We start from the raw sequence: 15,443 nt of genomic DNA on the forward strand, positions 1-15,443 counted from the left end.
TGGCGAGGTTGGTTCCGCCACACACATTTTGCAGTTTTTTTCTTTATAATAGGCAATTATATCAAAGTGAAAATAATGATGACCAGCATATTACTCGACCAGCCGGAGGTCTTGTGCTTCATGCCTGTGTCTCCATAAAAGCATAGCTGGAAACAAATTTAAGCAGCACAGATGCTTTCCCAGCCATTCTATCACAAAACTGCTTAGTAGGAGGATAAAGAGAGACAAACGGTTTGGAGTAGATAGGGGTCTGGGATGGCTGGATATATTAAATTGCTGAGGGTGTTGAGAATCATTAAAGGGACATTTCAGACCCCTAAAGCACTTAAGCTCGCTGAAAAGATTCATGTGTGAACACTATGTACTCTTTTTTTAATTCAGTAAAAAGTGCAGATGTAAATAAAAATTGACACTTTAATTAATTAAAATAGTTACCCTCCTCTTGCTCCCTTGGCTTTAAAGCAGATAGCAGGTTCTGTTACTTCCTGGTTTGGTTAACTCAGTGAAACTAAACTCATGAGGCAGAAATTACTCAGTGCACCTGCCTTGCAAAGCTGTTTTTAAATATAGCCTCGATGAAAAATGTATAATTAAATACATTCATGTTTTCATTTGTTGTATATCTAATAAAAAGTGATTTATTAATTTTTTTTGTATTGTGGCTGTGGAGGACATTGGGGACTGTAACTGTCTTGGTGGAAAAGGGGATATTATGGATGGATGGAGTGTTATCTTGAAGACATGTGATAGTCAGTGACTAACTCTTTGTTATGCACTTACCAGAACTTAACCCTTAATGAGCATAGTACTAGTTCAGAACCCTTGAAAACCTTTTGCATAAATTGTGATCACCATTACACTGAAAAAACACTGCGCAAAAAAGTGTAAATCACTGTGCATCCAGTATAGTTGTGCACACCCAGGTGCTACTGTCGACTCCACTGGACCGTAAGATACTTACCCTGCCGTCGCGCCATGGTCGCAGTCCATCGGCATCATCATGGTTTGGGTCTATGTCCTGCACTGTCTTTCGTTTTTTCTTTTCCAACGTGTTCATCTGTTTACCTCCCGAACGGGGCTCGCCATTTTGGAGTTTTTTTTTTTTCTCCTTTCTCTTGTTTCCTGTTCTGCTTTTCTATCCGTCCTCACGAACCACTTGCCGTTTGCATGGTTCGCCTTCTTCTTTTACTGACCCCTAGTGGTGGTTTTCGTTATTGTTTCACATTTTAATAAAAAAAATTTCAAAAACAGTATAATTAAATTAAAAAAATAATAAAGTAATACTGCTTTAAAGTAGGGAATTTCCTCATTTAATTTGCAAAAAAAATAAAAAAAATTACAATATCGAGTCGTGATACAACTTAATAGGTACATCAATGTGTTTTTCTACTTTCTGGGGTTAGTGTGTCCCTCCTGTGGTTGTTCATCTTGGTTTTGTTCCTGCTTCTCTCTCGCTTCTCTGGTTCTCTGTTTCGCTGCTTCGCTCTTTCGTGTTCAGTTTGGGTTTCCTTTTACCCCCATGGTTTTGTCTAATCTGTGTTCTTTTTCAGGTTTTAGTACGCTGCTTTGCTGGGTTGCGTTCTTGCCCTCCTATTTCTCATGCTACTCTACCTCCTGGAAGGTACGTTTTTCCCAGTTTTTTTTTCTGTTTCTGGGTCCACGATCTGGCCCATACAGGCCCCGGGCGACCATACACCAATACACCTTCTATTACCTATTTCCATTTCCCCTCCTGTACGGCCTGACCACCTGGTCTCTGACGTGCTTACTCTGCACTCCAGATACGGTCTGCCTTACGTTGCTGCCTCGTACCTCCCCTACGTTTTCATTACACATTTTCCCAAGGTGTACTTCGCAGCCCCACCTAGTCTAGACGTGGCTGGCTGTCAGGGTCTTAGGCGTCCAATAGTGGTAATATCCCCTGGCTTTCTTCACCTTAGGTTAGTGGTCCCACGAGGTCAACACCCATCCTCTTACTCGGAGGTACTACACCCCTCGGGCCAACTCATAGTATATATATATATATATACATATACACACACACACATACATATACATGCGGCGTGTGTGTTTGTGCATTAGGGTGCACACCCTAATGCAATAGGCTGCGCACGCCTATGACTGATTCCTCTAGGTACAGAGCACATTGACACTGGGATATGACCTCATCAGCATTAGATAGCTCAGGTCAGGTCACAAGGTAGCCCTTGTAGAATCAGTGTTACATGGTCCAAATTGAAAAAAAGGTCACACATAAACACAAATGTGGCATTAATTCACATTTCTCAGAGCCCTATCAACCCTGACTCGGAACGAGCAGAATAGAGACAGCACTGGACTGTTTACTGGTGTGTGTAGCTGGCAATAATGCTTTTGTGAGTTTTAAGCATATTTTAATCTGTGTGTGAATAAAAAAAATGTTACACTGCATCAGTGGAGGTTCCTGTGCCTGCTTGTGTTCCCTATACAGTGTTTGCACTCCAAAAGACTGCATTGCCGCCTTTGGTTATCCATTTGTGGGATTTATTCTCTCTCTAAGGAGCTCTTCTCACCCAAAGTCAGGGTTCATAGGGCTCTGGGAAATATGATTTTATTCCACATATGTGTTTATGTGTGACCTTTTTCATAGATTTATCAGATGCTCTGCACTATATATTTGTTAATTTATTTATATATACTGTTCTGATGTACGGTTCATTATTGTTAAGTATCTAATCTAGCGCAACACTGACTTTGGGGTGTTGAAACAAACCAGTATGTCTACCTTTTCTGAATAGGCACCAGGGCACTCCTGGCACCATAACAACTACAGCAGCCTACAGTGGTTAAGGTGCATTAAGTGCTCCTTTGAATAATCTACCCATGCTCCACCTGTATTTAGGTTCTGGCTCCGCCACTGTCAGAGGTTTAGGTAAAGATGGTATTTACTAATAAGCCAGCAATGATTACTAAAGCTAATAATAATAATGACAAATGACCAGTGCTTGTAATCATCATGAAAGGTAGGAATACTGGATCTAGAATGTTTAACAGAACAAAATAATAACTATACATTATGCACAAGAAACATTTCCACCTGGTAATGACTTTGCACAGATAGTTTACCCATTCAACATAACTACATTGATGCCAGCTAGTTTCCTTAATCACTTAAACTATTTTGCCATGAACCTCGTTTATTCATAGGGCTCGAAGTGATAAAATCACCACTGGAAATGATGGAATGTTTCTGGTGATTGTACCACTTACAAAGGGAATTCAAAGTGAATTTCAAGTGAATTTCAAATTTAACTCCAAAGAAGACAAACTGAAAAATTCTCCCAGTCAGCTGTGCTTCCAGTATGGCTACTTTAATCTCAAATTTGGAAATCACTTTGAATTCATGACAATTCTCACGTTAGTAAAAAAACAAAAACCTTTTAGCATCTAACTCCATATTCCATTATTATAAATATTTCCAGTTATCTCTATACAAAAAATGCAATTCTATACTTCAAAAACAATGGATTGCCATGTATCTTATCCTTTTACATATCAAGGTCTTGTGAATTACATGTATTACTTTGTCATGAAAAGTCATTATACTCAAACACTCAAGTGCACTGAATGACAGTCTTTATTGTAGGTGTGACACTGTAACTCCCACAGTTTGTAGTGTGAAAATTTTAAATCATAAGTTAACGTGTATTGGAGGTGAGCATCAGCTCAGATTTGGTCTCTTGAGGAGACTGAACATCATATGGGGCCAGGTCCTATTATCACTATGAGAGTCTCTTACAAGATCATTCAGAATTAGATTTTGCTTATGAGAACATAAAAGGGACAGAGTCTTTATGGGGGTCATATTTAGTCCCAAGGGTAAAACTGGGTGGTTCAATCTGTTGTGGTATTAAAATTAGTGGAATTAGGAGTCCATGGAAGGTCAAGTATTATTCTCAGTGTATCTGCTAGAACTCAGCAGGGTTTAGACCCTGTGACTATTTTCTTTATGGATCACATTCTTGCTTGAAGGTCAGCGTGGTGTCAGATTCTGTCGTAATTGCAGAGTGACCTCAACCCATTCTCCAGGCCTGTTTATAACTGATTCCCAGTAATTCTTCTCTTGCTCTGTAGAATCCATCCAGCTGACAGGTAGTGTATAGCTGCTTCCTGGGTAAATACAAAAATACATTTTTCAAATGTGCTCTTCAAGCTCTGGGTGACTACAACATTTTCTAAAACCTAAAAATAAATGGAAACATTGTTTTTTGTACCTAAATCAAACCTATAATAGAAATAGTATCTATCTATCTATCTATCTATCTATCTCCATCCATCTATCCATTGATATGAAACCAGAAAGGCTGCACTAACCTAAACTTGCAAACATTATAAAGGTCTAGCCATCTTCAAAGTTCACAAAAAAATTCCAGGGACACTTTGCAGCACAGTTATCAATTACTGCAAAGATAATGGAACTATGGGTTAGGACACATTCATTGAGAAAATAGTAAAAAATAAATGTGGGCTGCTTCACAAGGTGAGCGACTTAAGTACAGTAGAAATCTCAATATTCAGAATGTGTGAGCGCTCCTGAAATCAAAGTAGAATCTAAATCAAAAGTATCAATATTTAATATAAGTATAATCCAAGCATGTAATTACAATCAAGAACACTATGAAAACATAAGGCAAACATTCAAGGATATCTAATATATGATAATCAATCAGGTCACAATGCCGTAGGGAAAAAAACAACCGTGACCTGAGAAAATTCACAAAGGCCAACTGATCAGATATACCAAATAAATATCTATTTAACACACTGAAGAATAATAAAGTTACAGAGAAAGGAGGTAGTAATTATTATCGAGGTCTTCTTGGTCACAATGCCGTAAGTAAACAACTGATCTGAAAAACTCCAGAATAAAAACTGAACAGTATCAATGTAATATATCATTATCTGTATACAACAAATTGGACACACTAAAAACAATGTATCAAATCAATGTATCTGCTACTGCATAAAACATAGGAAATCACACTGTAAATGGGGGAATCACACCCAAACAGTGGATTATGTATAATATATAATTCATTACTAAGATCAAAACATCATAATATGTAAAACAAAAAATAAACCTGCAGGTGAGAAAAATAAAACGTAATAACTAATCTCAATATTTGCATATAGTTGAACGTTTCACTGGGGGGAATGTTAAATTCCTTCATAATTTGGTTGAAAGATTTAAGGTTGTATTCCTCCACTATGTCTTTAAATTCCTTTACCCCTTTTAACATCCATAAGTCTGTTTTTATATTTTCTAACATATCTGAAATACTTGCGAAAGGGAGCGTATCAATTATTTTGTTTCTAAGGCCTTTCTTGTTTGTAAGTTTATCCCACCATCTAGTTAGCTCTTTAAGTATCTAAGATTTGCTTTGTGCCTCTCTAATAAATTTTTTATTTGCCTCAACAATCCAAAATAATGAGGATAAGTTTCCAACCCCAGTTTTAGCTTTTTCCATTTTATACCATATTTCTTGAGTAGCCGCAGTGCCTTGTGTGAGCATTATATGAAATAGTCTGCTGGCCTGATAACATTGTAAAACTTCTGGGTACCTCAAGCCTCCGTCCTGTCTTGGTCTGGCCAATACTTTTATTTTGACTCTTGGCTTCCTGCCCCCCCCCCCCCCCCCCCCCCCCCCCCCAAATAAATTTAACAAACGAAGAGTGTAATAGAGACAGTCAGTTTTCTGGGAAATGAATTGGAATCATTCTCCAAAGGTACAATATATATGCTTTTAAGATGGTAATCCTACCCGACCATGAGAAACCCATGCCTTTCCAATCCCTTAGGTTTTTGTTAGTTTGCTTTAGTAGGGGTAGAAAGTTAGCTTCTATTAAATCTTTTCTGAATTCTGAAGTTATGTTGATACCCAGATATTTAAGTCTGTCACTATTTTTGGGTAGCCCAGTGTTCTGCACAAGTATTTTAATTGTCCTTTTATTCATATTTTTAGCTATAAATGCCTTTTGTTTTCTAGATTTATTTTATATTCTGAGACTTTGGAGTAGTTGTTTATGTCCATCCATAGTTCTGGGACCGACATGATTGGCTCTTTTAATGTTAATAGGATGTCATCTGCATAGTTGTTTAGTTTGGTTTGTCCTAGTGAATTTGTGAATCCCTTACTTTTATTATTCTGTCTTATTAAAATAGCTAAGTGATCTAGCACCATTATATACAGAAGGGGGGGAGAGAAGGCACCCTTGTCTGGTCCCATTTTTTCTTTTAAAAATTTGTGATATAAAACCTTACCCTGTTATCTTGGCTGATGGAGAGCTGCAGAGAGCAGACACGGCTTGTAGGATTGGTCCAGTAATTTCAAAGTGGTTTAAAGCGGCGAACATGAAACCCCATCCAACCCTGTCAAACGCTTTCTCTGCGTCTATTGACGAAGTATTAAAGGGGTTCCACTGCTCTCCGCTTCCTCCATTATGTTTATTATTTTTCTAAGGTTGTTAACTGAGGACCTCCCTGGTATAAATCCGACTTGATCATTATTAATAAGTTGTGGTATTACTGTTTTTAATCTATCAGCTATAATGGAAGATAGTATTTTAATATCTATATTAATTAATGATATGGGTCTATAATCGCCTATTTTTTCTAGGCCTTTGTCTGCTTTTGGGATGGGCACAATGTTTGCCCTCAACAGCTCTCCAGGACAGTCTCCTGTTTCCATTATATGATAAAAAATATTGGTGAGTTCTTTTCAGTTTTAGTTGACCTTTCATTAATTTGTAAAATGTATTTGTAAAGGCATCTGGGCCTGGAGCGGTCTTTATTTTAAGTTTGTCTATTGATTTACTTCTTCTGCTTGGGCTGATTTGTTTGCCTTAATTGATAGGGTTGGATTTTTGGCATGGGCAAGTTTTCAAAGAACTTCTAAATCTCTTTTGCCTTACCAAATGTTTCTTCTGGTAGGCTGTATAAATTCCGAATCTTTCAAATGCACCTCCAATTTTTTCCGGAGCCATTACAAAGGTATCGTTCTCTTTTATTTAGTAAATTACTCTTTTATGTTTATCTTTTTTTAATTTATTGGTCATCATTGTTTCTGGTTTCTTGCCTTTTAAATACCATTTAGCCTGCAGTGATTCTAGTTGTTTAGATGCTTTATTTATTAGTTGATTGTTAATCTGTTTTTCTATTTCTGCAATCTTACATGCTGTTTGTGTAGAAGGTACTAATTTATTTTGCCAATACCATTTTTATCTGGTGACCTCTAGACTACACTTTTGTATGCATACCAGATCGGTGTGCCCTTGTCTTTATTTTCACTAAAGCAGAGGTCCTCAAACTCCGGCCCCCCAGATGTTGCTGAACTACAACTCCCACGATTCTCTGGCTATCTATCTATGTCATTCAAAGAATCATGGGAGTTGTAGTTCAGCAACATCTGCCGGGCCGGAGTTTGAGGACCCCTGCACTAAAGAATAGATTTGTTATCTTTTCAATTTCTTCCACACTACTTTTTTGTGTAGTATAAGGTCTTTTATACGCCACTCTTTGCAAAAATTATCAAATTTATCTTTATATTCCAGCATAATAGGGCTTTGATCTGACCATGCTATATCCTGTATCTCTATTTTTTTTTGACAAGATACAGCATGATCACATCTCCCAAGATATAATCTATTCTGGAGTAAGAGTTGAATGTTCTAGAATAGCATGTGTAATCTAAATCTGTGGGATGAAATGTTCTCCATATATCTCTCAAATTGTGATTGTTAAGTAAGTTTTGCAGTTTGTTCTCATCTTTTTTATTTTCATTCTGGCTTTTTCTATCTCTTATCGGGTTGACTACACAATTAAAATCCCCCATGATTAGTACCAGACCTTGTCTTATCTGCTCTATCGTTTTAAGCACTTTTGATATAAATTTTATTGCTGCTTTATTTGCTGCATAAATATTGACTAGTGTAAATAATGTATTATTAATTTCACATATTAAGATAAAATATTGCCCTTCTGGGTCTAATTCTTGATATTCAATGGCTAGGGGAAAATGTTTTGCAAAAACACCGCCTTTTTTTTTCTTCTAAGGCTGCACTTATAATAATAAGGTATCTTGATGCGTTTATTTTTAGAAATCAACTTAATTTATGATAATTTCTTATTTTTTGCGTCTCTCTCTCTCCAAATGTTGACATACATATAAGGAAATAAAACAAAACGTTCTTTATTAGTATTTACATAAGAATAATACAGGTTGATCCAAAACAATGGCATCAACCTAAAACAAGTATTGTGTATGGAGGCTGGCCCCCGCCATACCGTATCTCGAGTAATGGATCCCATTACTCAGATATACAGTTGCAAGAAAAAGTATGTGAACCCTTTGGAATGATATGGATTTCTGCACAAATTGGTCATAAAATGTGATCTGATCATCATCTAAGTCACAACAATAGACAATCACAGCCTGCTTAAACTAATAACACACAAAGAATGATATGTTGCCATGTTTTTATTGAACACACCATGTAAACATTCACAGTGTAGGTGGAAAAAGTATGTGAACTCCTAGGCTAATGAAATCTCCAAGAGCCAATTGAAGTGAGATGTCAGCCAACTGGAGTCCAATCAATGAGATGAGATTGGAGGTGTTGATTACAGCTGCCCTGCCCTATAAAAAACACACACCCGTTCTGGGTTTGCTTTTCACAAGAAGCATGGCCTGATGTGAATGATGCCTCGCACAAAAGAGCTCTCAGAAGACCTACGATTAAGAATTGTTGACTTACATAAAGCTGGTAAGGGTTATAAAAGTATCTCCAAAAGCCTTGCTGTTCATCAGTCCACGGTAAGACAAATTGTCTATAAATGGAGAAAGTTCAGCACTGCTGCTACTCTCCCTAGGAGTGGCCGTCCTGTAAAGATGACTGCAAGAGCACAGCGCAGACTGCTCAATGAGGTGAAGAAGAATCCTAGAGTGTCAGCTAAAGACTTACAAAAGTCACTGGCAAATGCTAACATCCCTGTTAGCGAATCTACAATATGTAAAACACTAAACAAGAATGGATTTCATGGGAGGATACCACAGTGGAAGCCACTGCTGTCCAAACAAAACATTGCTGCACGTTTACAGTTTGCACAAGAGCACCTGAATGTTCCACAGCAGTACTAGCAAAATATTCTGTGGACAGATGAAACCAAAGTTGAGTTGTTTGGAAGAAACACACAACACTATGTGTGGCGAAAAAGAGGCACAGCACACCAACATCAAAACCTCATCCCAACTGTGAAGTATGGTGGTGGGGGCATCATGGTTTGGGGCTGCTTTGCTGCGTCAGGGCCTGGATGGATTGCTATCATCGAAGGAAAAATGATTTCCCAAGTTTATCAAGACATTTTGCAGGAGAACTTAAGGCCATCTGAAGCTCAACAGAACATGGGTGTTGCAACAGGACAATGACCCAAAGCATAGAAGTAAATCAACAACAGAATGACTTAAACAGAAGAAAATACGTCTTCTGAAGTGGCCCAGTCAGAGTCCTGACCTCAACCCGATTGAGATGCTGTGGCATGACCTCAAAAAAGCGATTCACACCAGACATCCCAAGAATATTGCTGAACTGAAACAGTTCTGTAAAGAGGAATGTTCAAGAATTCCTGACCGTTGTGCACGTCTGATCTGCAACTACAAGAAACGTTTGGTTGAAGTTATTGCTGCCAAAGGAAGTTCAACCAGTTATTAAATCCAAGGGCTCACATACTTTTTACCCCTGCACTGTGAATGTTTACATGGTGTGTTCAATAAAAACATGGCAACATTTCATTTTTTGTGTGTTATTAGTTTAAGCAGACTGTGATTGTCTATTGTTGTGACTTAGATGATGATCAGATCACATTTTATGACCAATTTGTGCAGAAATCCATATCATTCCAAAGGGTTCACATACTTTTTCTTGCAACTGTAGGTCCCACATACAATGTTGGGAATGCGTACTGAGGGTAATCTACCTATGACGAGCACTGCTAGATACGCTACTAATGAGGGGGGCGGAGGGGTGAGGAGAGGGAAATACAAATAATGGGGAAAAAAATAAATAAAATGTCCCTGGAATTCTTTAGCTACCCTGACTCGATTTTAATATTCCACTGCCTAATAGCAGCAGATATACTAATAGCAAGGGCATGGAAGGCCACGGATCCGCCTTCGGAGCAGGCACTGAGGACTCAAATCTCCACCAACTTAGATTACGAATGCATGGCACGACGCCACTTACACACAGGTAATAGGTTTCAGGTGGTACGGAAACAATGGGATATGTATCTACAATCTCGAGGCCACCAGACGGTACTGGACCTACCCTAAAGAGAACCACCTGGGATGGGGGGTTAGAAGTCAACAGAGTGGGGATATTGGAACAGGCCCAAGTGGTGTTTAGTAGCGAAGGTGAAGCCTTTCCATGCCACCTTGGCTGCCGACATTAGAAATGTAGGTACTTTTGTTTTCAGGTTGGAAACAGTGGACAGACTTAACAGCACAACACATGGTGACACCTCACCCATCTCCTATTTGTAAATATGTTTCTATGTATATAGGCTTATATCTTTCCTTCCAATGCTCACTAGAAACGTGTTATTATTCCAGACAGGTTTAGCAATGAGGCCACGAACACAGCCCTAACAAAAACACCGGCATAAAGTGTACATGAGGGTACCAGCTGACGGTGCCTGCAATGGAGAGGGGAGGGGTGCTGTCGGCAATATTGCATTTGCAATATTTGTCGAGAAATGTTGTCTGCTCTGTATGTGCCATTTTACAATGTAATTCTTGTAATTGAAATGACACAATAAAAATTGTCAAAAAATAAAAAAATAAAAATAGAAACTTGCCCCCATAGCAGCCCCCTTCGTCTGTAGATAAAATACATTGTCAAAGTTAAAATAATTGTGTTTTTAGAATAAAATGAGCTCCTTCAATGATTGCTTCTGCCTGATGGTGGGAGGAGAGGATCAGATAGCAGAAAATATTCTAAGGCTCGTAAGCCTAGTGCATGGTCAATGTTAGTATAAAGTGCTGCTACGTCTATGGTCAAGCAGCTTTAATTCTCTTGCTTCTGCCCATTGGAGTGGTCTGGGTGCCAACTCCCACTACCCATAACCCTGCAATGTAAATATTGCAGTTTTCATAAACTGCAATATTTACATTGCAGGGTTATCTCCTCCTCTAGTGGCTGTCTACTAGACAGCCATTAGAGGGTACTTCCTGGTTTATAGCACAGATTTTCTGTGCTGTAGCATCGCTGGACGTCTTCACGCTATATGAGGTCCTCCAGCTTCGCTGAAATCTCCATAGGAAAGCACTGAAAGCATCTTTCAATGCTTTCCTATGGGGAGGTCTAATGCGGAATGCCGCATACGCGCATTAGGTCTCCCCCGGCGCCGGCCGCGCATGCGCAATAGGTCTCCCCCGCCGGATGACATCGGCGGGGAGGAACGTGGGCGGACCCTGAACCAGCGCCAAGGGACATCGGCGCTGGATAAAGGTAAGTCACTGAAGGGGTTTTAACCGCTTCAGCAACCTGGGATGGGGGGTGGGAAGGAGAGGGAACCTGCAGTGCCAGGAAAATGGATTCTTTTCCTGGCACTGGAGTGTCCCTTTAAGGCCAAAGTAGCAGAGTTGAACATTTCTCCCATTCAGCTGCACTATTTCGACCTAAAGTTTGAAATTCCCATCACAATTCCCTGCAATTCTCTCTTTATTGAGTAGACCTTTATAACACCAAGTTCCCACCAACTTGCATCCTTGGTGTGCAATAGATACATTCGCAGCACAGCATCTATATCAGGCAGGTACATGTTATCACTTTAATGTGATTTGGGTATTAGTGGTGACACTGTCAGTACAAATACAGATAGACCTTGTGCAGATGTGCTTCAGTCATAAAGTTGTGTCTACACCATAAAACATTCATTAGTTCTCAGAAATAATTATATTGGGGAGTGAATAGAGTTTAAAAAAAAGCTGACAATAGGAAATGAAAGATATAGAAGGAGAATTTACAGAATGGAATTATAGAGAGACATGGGAGCAAAAGGAAGGCATATGCACATATTCCATTAGTCCCTTTTCATGCCACCAATTCAACATGACTGCTGAATACACGCACACACGACTGCTACATACACGCACACACCGACTGCTACATACATGTACACACCGACTGCTAAATACACGCACACACCGACTGCTGAGTACACACACACAGACTGCTGAATACACACAGAATGCTGAATACATAGAGACTGCTGAATACACACACAGAGACGGCTTAATACACACAGGCTACTTTATACACACACACTGCTGCATACACACACACAAGCATGCATGAAGTGTGCTGCGTGTGCGTGAGGGGTGCAGTGTGTGCATATGATGGGTGCAGTGTGTGTGATGGGTACTGTGTGTGTGTGAGGGGTGCTGTGTGTGTGTGTATGTGAAGGTGATGTGTGTGTTCTGGGGTGCTTTGTGTCAGGGGTGCTGTTCCCTGGTGGTCTGGTGGTGGTGAGTTGTCACAAGCTCACTACAGACACACACACACACACACACATTTTCTCACTAGCAGGCACATACACACACACACAGCTGAGTATATCAAGCCTACCTGGCACTGGAGGCTATTGCTGGGAGGCAAGGTAGCCATATTCTGCAGCAAGGTTTCCTGCTTAACGTGGGGGCGGAGCTTGATGATGGGAGGTGGAGATTGCATGCATGGGTGGAGCTTACGACGTGGGAGCTGAGCCTGTATCCGCAAGGCAGAGCAGGAGCCTGTTTGTCGAGGAAGCTGTTGGGAAAGTGCTCCTTCCGACCCCCAGCATCTCTCTCCAGCTCCTCTCTATAGACCCCAGCATCTCTGTTCTGAATTTTACAACATGACAGGAGGCTTCATATTTTGCATTAACTTTCTTTACTAACTCCATAGCAGCAAAGAAAACAAACCAAAAAAAACAAAACAGTTGAAATAAAGAACCAATCAGAACGAGTCAGAGTACCGTATATACTCGAGTATAAGACGAGTTTTTCAGCACATTTTTTGTGCTGAAAAACTCCCACTCGTCTTATACTCGAGTGAGTGTCTGTATTATGGCAATTTTCATTGCCATAATACAGACTGGGGGGAGAGGGGGGCTGGCAGAGCTGTAACTTACCTTCACAGCAGCTCCTGTCAGCTCCCTTCTCTCTCCTCCGTCCGTGCAGCTCCCAGGTCGGCTTCCTCTGTAACTCTCGCGAGAGCCGCGGGGTCAGAGGGTTGCCACGGGTTACCGTGGCAACGCTCCGCGCGGCCGCGAGAGTTGCAGAGGAAGCTGACCTGGGAGCTGCACGGACGGAGGAGAGAGAAGGGAGCTGACAGGAGCTGCTGTGAAGGTAAGTTACAGCTTCCTGCCAGCCCCCCTCCTACAGCCCATCCACTGGACCACCAGGGAGTGAGAGCCCCCCTCCCTGGCCAGCTAACAGGCAGGGAGGGGGGACGAAAAAATAAAAATATTAATAAAACAAATAATAAGAAAAAAAATATTAAAATAATAATAACAAAAAAAATAATACAATTTATAATAAAATAAAAAAATAATTACCTAAAAAAATAACAAACAAAAAATATTAAAATAATAATTAAATAATAATTAATAAAATGCCCAACCCCCACCAATGCTCTGCACACACACACACACACACTGCACTGCATTCATTATATACACACTGCATTCATACACACTGCACTCATACACACACACTGCACTGCATTCATTATACACACACTGCATACACACTGCACTCATACACACACACTGCACTCACACATACACACTGCATTCATCATTCATTATATACACACTGCACTCATATACACACTGCACTCATATACACACACTGCACTGCATTCATTATACACACTCATATACACACTGCACTCATATACACACACTACACTCATACACACACTGCATACACACTGCACTCATACACACACTGCACTGCATTCATTATATACACACTGCATTCATTATATACACACTGCATTCATACACACACTGCATTCATACACACACTGCACTCATATACACACACTGCACTCATACATACACACTGCACTCATACATACACTGCACTCATACACACACTGCACTGCATTCATTATACACACACTGCACTCATATACACACACTGCACTCCATTCATTATATACACACTGCACTCATACACACTGCATACACACACACTGCATTCATATACACACTGCATTCATTATATACACACGCTGTAAATAAATATTCAGTTAATATAATTTTTTTAGGATCTAATTTTATTTAGAAATTTACCAGTAGCTGCTTCATTTCCCACCCTAGTCTTATACTCGAGTCAATACTTTTTACCAATTTTTGGGGGTAAAATTAGGGGCCTCGGCTTATATTCGGGTCGGCTTATACTCGAGTATATACGGTATATATAAGTCCAAGCATGACCAATCATTTCCTTTTTCTTTGCTGCTCCATCACAAGTCAGGTCAGAGCACTAATTTCTTAACCGTCATTTTTCAAATGTATTATAATCTTATAGTTAAAGAGACATTGTACTATCTTTCAATGTATTATTTTCTAAGTATTTTATATATATGTATATATTTATAGACTGTATAGCAACATTATAATTATTTAATTATTATCTTATTATCTTATTGTGCAAAAATACAATTATTATTGTTTATGTTACTCTCCTGGGGGTGGCAGGGGATCCCTTAGTATTTACGGATAATGTACATGATTTGCCCCCCTCCCCCCCCCATACTTCCTTTACAGGGGCCCAGTCGAGTGCCACGTCCCTTTAAGAGCCAATCGGGCCCCTGTAAAATCAGCCCAGCCTGTCACTTCCTCCCATCTTCACAGACAGCCGTGCAGGAGGAGTGAAGGGAGGAATAGGCTAGCCAGAGCACACATAGACTTGGAGGCAGAGGAGAGGCTGGAGTGAGCTGCTGCTGCATGCGCACTTCCATCAGCCTCAGCCAGGACCAGAACTCTAAGCAAGCTACCATCATGGACACAGAGGTAAGCTAACAGGAGCATGGCTGCAAACATATAAAGTATGACATATATGTGTGTGTGTCAGATTATGTGTGTGTATCTGTGTGTATGTCAGTATGTGTGTGTGTGTGTGTATGTGCCAGTGTGTATTTGTATGTGTGTATTTGTATGTCTGAGTGTATGTGCCAGTGTGTGTGTATATGTGCCAGTGTGAATCTGTCTGTCAGTGTAAGTATTTGAGTATAAGTGTCAGTGTGTATCTGAGAGTGTGTGTATGTGTCAGTGTGTATCTGAGGGTATGTCATAGGCGTGCGCACGGGCGACCCACAGGAAGTGAGGGAGGCAGGAGAGAACCCGGGGAGCTCTT

The 15,443-nt window shown here is 40.0% G+C and overlaps 1 protein-coding gene across 2 annotated transcripts in view; it reads right to left on the reverse strand.

Annotated features, from left to right (window-relative positions):
• Nucleotides 1–3,598: 3,598 nt before the first annotated feature.
• SYTL1 (synaptotagmin like 1) overlaps nt 3,599–15,443 on the reverse strand; it is a 77,906-nt gene continuing 66,061 nt past the window's right edge. For both annotated transcript variants that reach the window (XM_063453610.1, XM_063453601.1), the window contains one exon: nt 3,599–4,149. In XM_063453610.1, the coding sequence (XP_063309680.1) occupies nt 4,013–4,149 (137 nt within the window). In that variant the 3' untranslated portion in view covers nt 3,599–4,012. The remainder of the gene's footprint in view (nt 4,150–15,443) is intronic.

Source organism: Pelobates fuscus, chromosome 1, assembly GCF_036172605.1.
Source record: "Pelobates fuscus isolate aPelFus1 chromosome 1, aPelFus1.pri, whole genome shotgun sequence".
NCBI classification, from domain to species: domain Eukaryota; kingdom Metazoa; phylum Chordata; class Amphibia; order Anura; family Pelobatidae; genus Pelobates; species Pelobates fuscus.